This window comes from Coregonus clupeaformis, unplaced genomic scaffold, assembly GCF_020615455.1.
Source record: "Coregonus clupeaformis isolate EN_2021a unplaced genomic scaffold, ASM2061545v1 scaf0008, whole genome shotgun sequence".
Classification (NCBI taxonomy): domain Eukaryota; kingdom Metazoa; phylum Chordata; class Actinopteri; order Salmoniformes; family Salmonidae; genus Coregonus; species Coregonus clupeaformis.
In genome coordinates this window covers 1438831-1446732 of record NW_025533463.1, presented here as the reverse complement: position 1 = coordinate 1446732, position 7902 = coordinate 1438831, and the positions used below count along the sequence as shown (strand labels likewise).

General features: G+C 42.8%; 1 protein-coding gene across 1 annotated transcript in view; it reads left to right on the top strand.

Annotated features, from left to right (window-relative positions):
* The first annotated feature begins 1962 nt into the window (after positions 1 to 1962).
* LOC121534181 (basic immunoglobulin-like variable motif-containing protein) overlaps positions 1963 to 7902 on the top strand; it is an 84471-nt gene continuing 78531 nt past the window's right edge. The window contains exons 1-2 of the mRNA XM_041840723.2: positions 1963 to 2233; positions 3707 to 4308. Of these exons, the coding sequence (XP_041696657.1) occupies positions 3792 to 4308 (517 nt within the window). The 5' untranslated portion in view covers positions 1963 to 2233; positions 3707 to 3791. The remainder of the gene's footprint in view (positions 2234 to 3706; positions 4309 to 7902) is intronic.

Sequence of the window (7902 nt, the reverse complement as noted above, 5' to 3'; positions counted from 1 at the left end):
TATGCATAGTCACTTTACCCCTACCTACATGTATAAATTACCTCAACTAACCTGTTGACTCGGTATCGGTACCCCCTGTATATACAGTTGAAGTCGGATGTTTACATACACCTTAGCCAAATACATTTAAACTCAGTTTTTCACAATTCCTGACATTTAATCATAGTAAAAATTCCCTGTCTTAGGTCAGTTAGGATCATCACTTTATTTTAAGAATGTGAAATGTCAGAATAATAGTAGAGAGAATGATTTATTTCAACTTTTATTTCTTTCTCACATTCCCAGTGGGTCAGAAGTTTACATACACTCAATTAGTATTTGGTAGCATTGCCGTTAAATTGTTTAACTTGGGTCAAACGTTTCGGGTAGCCTTCCACAAGCTTCCCACAATAAGTTGAGTGAATTTTGTCCCATTCCTCCTGACAGAACTGGTGTAGCTGAGGCAGGTTTGTAGGCCTCCTTGCTCGCACACGCTTTTTCAGTTCTGCCCACAGATGTTCTATAGAATTGAGGTCAGGGCTTTGTGATGGCCACTCCAATACCTTGACTTTGTTGTCCTTAAGCCATTTTGCCACAACTTTGGAAGTATGCTTGGGGTCATTGTCCATTTGAAAGACCCCATTTGCGACCAAGCTTTAACTTCCTGACTGATGTCTTGAGATGTTGCTTCAATATATCCACATAATTTTCCTTCCTCTTGATGCCATCTATTTTGTGAAGTGCACCAGTCCCTCATGCAGCAAAGCACCCCCACAGCATGATGCTGCCACCCCCGTGCTTCACGGTTGGGATGGTGTTCTTCGGCTTGCAAGCACCCCCTTTTTCCTCCAAACATAACGATGGTCATTATGGCCAAACAGTTCTATTTTTGTTTAATCAGACCAGAGGACATTTCTCCAAAAAGTACGATCTTTGTCCCCATGTGCAGTTGCAAACCATAGTCTGGCTTTTTTATGGCGGTTTTGGAGCAGTGGCTTCTTCCTTGCTGAGCGGCCTTTCAGGTTATGTCAATATAGGACTCATTTTACTGTGGATTGATACTTTTGTACCTGTTTCCTCCAGCATCTTCACAAGGTCCTGTACATTCGTTCTTTGGATAAAAGCGTCTGCTAAATGGCATATTATTATTATTATTATTATTATTACTAGAGGTTATCACCCACAAGTCAATTCTTGATTGTAGTGAATGATCTATATGACTCCATGTGTACTGTTTCTCTCCAGGGGTTTTTAACTCTCCATATGTCAATTAAGTCCAGGCTTTGGCAGAAATTCACCAATTTATTCACACCAATGTTAGACCTATGGGGCAATCATTCAGTCTCATTATAATAAACCATGTTAAAATCCCCACCAGTCAAACCATACTAGCCAGATGAAGCTAGCTGGCTGCTTATAACGTTAGTTTTGGGCAACAGGGTTAAGTAGCTGGCTAGCTAGTTATTGCAATAGGAGAACAACAAGTGGCTACCTAGCTGCTACTTTCTCACATGGATTCCTAAATCGAAGAATATTGAAAATGACTGCATTTTGTTCAGGGCTGGTTGCATTGGTGCTAGCTAGCTACCCCAGAAGTTGCTAATAACACCCGTATCAAAGATATTTGCAAACATTTTATCCTGATCTACTTCAAATGCTCACACAGACGTTTTCCCATTCGGTGGAACAAAATATACCTTATTACCAACGCAGTATTGTACAGCTTTGACAGTGATCGTAATGGTGGCGCTCGTCTTGCACGTTCAAATTCAGCACACACAACATCCTATAATAGAATAGTGTTATTTGACGCGTCAAATAGTGTTATTTGACCTGTATCTTTTTGCCATATCAGCGAGCTAAATCAAGTGCACCCCACTCCCGCAAGGCAAAGGGCATATTCTGATTGGTTGCAGGAAGCCAGATGACTGGGTAGGGGTTGATGACCCTTCGTGAACGCCGAATATTTTGTGTATATGATGAAGAAATAGGGTCACTAATGTGAAATCCCTATAAATTGAACAATATTAAAGTTCCAGTTGTTGTTTTTTAACAGCGTTCATTTAGTACTGGCTGTGATAAAATATTGTGGTAGATTACCTTTGAACACCCCTAGTTACGTAATGGTTTAGCTTATCATTTCTGAACAGCGGAAGGAGGAGGACGTCCATGAACAACAGCTTATTTATCCCAACAGAAGACATCCATACTATGTGGCTACCTGGCAAGTAAAAAATCCACGACACAATGCAAGGTATGAGTACCATATTTACAGATTTATTGCGTGCATATTTTAGAGTGACCGATGCTACTGGATGTTTTGCTGTCATCTTCTGAGATGACAGGTGGGCCAAGTCATCTGTGATGATGGTGATGGCAGTCTAGCCTAGTGGACGCAAAATAAATATTCTTACCTTTGGCTCTATGATTGAACGGCCGTGTAATGTAATTGTTTTTACATTTACGCCACTCCTAAGTGTGTTTTGTTCCATACATAATCCCTATCAAATGGTGATGCTACTGTAGATCAGGATGAGGTTGAATTAATATCACTGCTTGCCTTAAAGTTAGCCCAAAGGCCGGCAGATGGCGATATTGAGTCGTTTCATCTTACCTTTCAAAGGGAACGCAGTTGGCTATACACCTATCCCTAGTGGACCGGTTTGTACATAAAACATTCTCCATTCAGGCTGCAAACTAGATTTAATGGCGAGAAGGTGTAATTTTACCCCCTTTCATGATATCCAATTGGTAGTTACGATCTTGTCTCATCGCTGCAACTCCCCAACGGGCTCGGGAGAGGCGAAGGTCGAGTCATGCCCCCTCCGAAACATCACCCGCCAAGCCGCGCTGCTTCTTAACACCTGCTCGCTTAACCCGGAAGCCAGCCGCACCAATGTGTCGGAGGAAACACCGTTCAACTGACGACTGAAATCAGCTTGCAGGCACCCAGCCAACCACAAGGCGTACCTAGAAAGCCCCCCAGCTAAACCCTCCCCTAACCCGGACGACGCTGGGCCAATTGTGCGCCGCCCTATGGGACTCCCGGTAACGGCCGGCTGTGACACAGCCTGGGATCGAACCCCAGACTGTAGTGAGGCCTCAACACTGCGATGCAGTGCCTTAGACCGCTGCACCACTCGGGAGGCCCCATACTGTCTTTATGAAACACCATTTTACACCACCATGCTAGAGTAGCTAATGCTAGTCCCGGATGTTGCATATCACGTTCAGCCAATCAGGTTGCAGCAGTCAGTTTTTTCACCCCTGGTCTGATTGGCTGAACACGATACGCAACATCAGGAAGTAGCATTAGCCACTTTAGCATGGTGGTGGAAAATAGTGTTTCATAAAAATGTATGCAAATTTCCCCCGTTTTTTTTCCCGCCATTAAATTGACTTAAGGAGGGAAAATGGCCCCTTAATGTTTAATGTACGAACCGTCCATGGGGGATACGAGTGCATAGCCAGCTGCATAGATTACATTTGGACGGTAAGATTAAATTACTCAACATGGCCATCTGCCTACCTTAAACTCTGTTAGTTACTGACTGTTAATTACTGACTGTTAGTTACTGACTGTTAAGTTACTGACTGTTAATTACTGACTGTTAATTACTGACTGTTAGTTGCCTTTCAACACTTTACCTTTATAGGCCAGAAAACACATATTTTTTTAACCCAATTTGTAGTTTTAATAAATATACATTTTTTATCCTTTCTGCAGCATAGATGACAACCCACCCCTCTAAACAGACAAACCACTTCAACTTCAAACAATTCTCTCATCCAACATCCCGGTCCTCCCTTCAATGCCTAACACTGGGGATAGTTTAGGACCTAATGTGTCTGGGAGTCAGCCCGGCGACCAGGCTACGCCCCAGCCCCAGCGACCCCCACCCCCTCGCAGAGAGGATGACCAACGCGGCCTGCTGACCACTCTCACCCAGGACTCCCTGAGGGCCCGGAGAGCCTCCAGCGCTGACCTACAGCTCCCATGGACCTGCCCTGTCACTCACTCCAGAGAGAAGTTCTACACGGTCTGCTCAGACTACGCCCTCCTCAACCAGGCTGCCTCTTTCTACCGGCCCCCCGGCAGCACCCCCAGAGAGGTGGCCCCCAGCAAGCAGGATGGCAGCGGGGCCCCATTAGTGAAGTCCAACACTGTGGACCTGTCCCAGGGTCAGGGGCAGCATGACGGCGTAGAGGAGGTCTCGGACGAGGACTTTGACATGGAGGGGGTGTCCTGCAGCAACACCAAGCCTATCCTGGCTTGGGAGATTGATACCACTAACTTTGATGCTGTGCTAACTCGAAAGCCCAGGACAAGTAAGCAAGATCAATAACCTACATCATTTATAAAGCAGGGGGTTCTGCTTACTTTTGGAGACATGATTTACAGTATGTTTTAGTCTCATGGATATGCTATACATTACTTGGTATTCATCTCATGCTAAGCAATATGTGGTAGAAACTGGTGATCAGACCATCTGTTATTAGTTATGCACAGTCGGTATCATAAGTATTCACCCCCCCCTTGGATTTCTTCACATTTTATTGTGTTACAAAGTGGGATTAAATTGTCATTTTGTTGGCAATGATCTACACAAAAATACTCTGTAATGTCAAAGTAGAAGTAAAATTAGATAAGTGTTCAGCCCCCTGAGTCAATACATGTTAGAAACACCTTTGGCAGCGATAACAGCTGTGAGTCTTCTTGGGTAAATCGCTTAGAGCTTTGCACACCTGGATTGTGCAATATTTACCCAGTATTCTTTTCAACATCCTTAAAGCTCTGTCAATGTGTTGGGGATCGTGGCTAGACAGCAATTTTCAAGTCTTTCCATAGATTTCAAGCAGATTTACACTACCGTTCAAAAGTTTGGGGGTCACTTAGAAATGTCCTTGTTTTCCATGAAAACATACATGAAATGAGTTTGAATAGGAAATATAGCAAAATGCATAGGAAATGTAGTCATTGACAAGCTTAGAAATAATGGTTTTTAATAGAAATAATAATTGTGTCCTTCAAACTTTGCTTTCGTCAAAGAATCCTCCATTTGCAGCAATTAAAGCCTTGCAGACCTTTGGCATTCTAGTTGTCAATTTGTTGAGGTAATCTGAAGAGATTTCACCCCATGCTTCCTGAAGCACCTCCCACAAGTTGGATTGGCTTGATGGGCACTTCTTACGTACCATACGGTCAAGCTGCTCCCACAACAGATCAATAGGGTTGAGATCCGGTGACTGCTGGCCACTCCATTATAGACAGAATACCAGCTGACTGCTTCTTCCCTAAATAGTTATTGCATAGTTTGGAGCTGTGCTTTGGGTCATTGTCCTGTTGTAGGAGGAAATTGGCTCCAATCAAGCGCCGTCCACATGGCATGGCGTTGCAAAATGGAGTGATAGCCTTCCTTCTTCAAGATCCCTTTTACCCTGTACAAATCTCCCACTTTACCACCACCAAAGCACCCCCAGACCATCACATTGCCTCCACCATGCTTGACAGATGGCATCAAGCACTCCTCCAGCATCTTTTCATTTGGTCTGCGTCTCACAAATGTTCTTCTTTGTGATCCGAACACCTCAAACTTTGATTCGTCTGTCCATAACACTTTTTTCCAATCTACCTCTGTCCAGTGTCTGTGTTATTTTGCCCATCTTAATATTTTCTTTTTATTGGCCAATCTGAGCTATGGCTTTTTCTTTGCAACTTTGCCTAGAAGGTCAGCATCCCGGAGTCGCCTCTTCACTGTTGACGTTGAGACTGGAGTTTTGCGGGTACTATTTAATGAAGCTGCCAGTTGAGGACCTGTGAGGCATCTTTTTCTCAAACTAGACACTCTAATGTATTTGTCCTCTTGCTCAGTTGTGAACCGGGGCCTCCCACTCCTCTTTCTATTCTGGTTAGAGCCAGTTTGCACTGTTTTGTGAAGGGAGTAGTACACAGCGTTGTACGAGATCTTCAGTTTCTTGGCAATTTCTCGCATGGAATAGCCTTCATTTCTCAGATCAAGAATAGACTGACGAGTTTCAGAAGAAAGTTATTTGTTTCTGGCCATTTTGAGCCTGTAATCGAACCCACAATTGCTGATGCTCCAGATACTCAACTAGTCTCAAGAAGGCCAGTTTTATTGCTTCTTTAATCAGCACAACAGTTTTCAGCTGTGCTAACATAGTTTACACCACTCCGTAGCAATTTTAAAATCACCAATGGCCTCATGGTGACATCCCTGAGCAGTTTCCTTCCTGTCCTGCAGCTCAGTTCAGAAGGACGACTGTATCTTGATGTGTCTGGGTGGTTAAGTACATCATCCACAGCATAATTATTAACTTAACCATGCGTAAAAATATATTCAATGTCTGATTTGTTATTGGTACCCATCTACCAATCACTGCCCTTTATGAGGCTTTTGAAAAGCTCCCTGGTCTTTGTAGTTGAATCTATGCTTGAAATTCAAGACTTGACTGAGGGACCTTACAGATGTTGTATGTATGGAGGACAGAGGAAGGGGTAGTCACAAAATAATTATGTCAACCTGTATTATTTCGCACAGAGTGGATCCATGTAACTTATTATGTGATTTGTTAAGCCAAATTGTACTCCTGAACTAATAATAATAATAATAATATGCCATTTAGCAGACGCTTTTATCCAAAGCGACTTACAGTCATGTGCGCATAAATTTTTACGTATGGGTGGTCCCGGGGATCGAACCCACTACCCTGGCGTTACAAGCGCCATGCTCTACCAATTGAGCTACAGAGGACCACAAAGCACAGCTTGCCTATAGAAAGGCGGTGAATACTTAAGTTAGTTATTACATTTTTATTAATTAGTAAACATTTATAGAATTTTCTTTTCACGTTGGCATTGTGGATTGGCATTGTGGAGTATTTTATGTAGTAGCTCAATGACAAAAAAAAAAATCACAATTAAATCTATTTCAATCCCACTTTGTAACGCAGCAAAATGTGAAAAAAAAATCCTAGGTAGGTGAATACTTATGATTGCAAAATTCTGGGAACTTTCAATACATTTCCTGTTTTTCCCGAAATCCCAGTTGGAAGATTCCCAGAATCAAGGAGGGAATAAGCAGGAACTCCAGGGAATTTGAATGATTATTATGATACGCCTTCGTAAACACAGGCAGTGAAACCACAGACAGGCATTTGATTCTATTTTTTTTAAGGATCCGACAGCTAGTCTTACTGGGGTCCAACAAATAACGGAAAATACATTACATCTGTCAGTTACACGTTACATGTCAGTACACCAAAAGTAGGTCACGTGCCGTGGGGTGTTACTTTATTTGTTTTTTTTTAAACCAGGTTTGCTGTTCACTTGCACTATTTGAGATAGAAGGGAGTTCCACGCAATCATGGCTCTGTATAATACTGTACATTTCCTTGAATTTGTTCTGGACCTGGGGACTGTGAAAAGACCCCTGGTGGCATGTCTGGTGGGGTAAGTGTGTGTGTCAGTGCTGTGTGTAAGTTGACTATGCAAACAATTTGGAATTTCCAACACATTAATGGTTCTTATAACAACAAGAAGCGACGCAGTCAGTCTTTCCTCAACTCTTAGCCAAGAGAGACTGGCATGCATAGTATTTATATTAGCTCTCTGATTACAATGAAGAGCAAAACGTACCACTCTGTTTTGGGCCAGCTGCAGCTTAACTAGGTCCTTCTTTGCAGCACTGGACCACAAGACTGCACAATAATCAAGATAAGATAAAACTCAAGCCGGCAGGACATACTTTGTGAAGTGTGGTGTCAAAAAAGCAGAGCATCTCTTTATCACGGACAGACCTCTTCCCATCGTTACAACCAATATGTTTTGACCATGACAGTTTACAATCTACAGTAACACCAAGTAATTTAGTCTCCTTCAATAGGCAGATTCAGCTCAGGTCT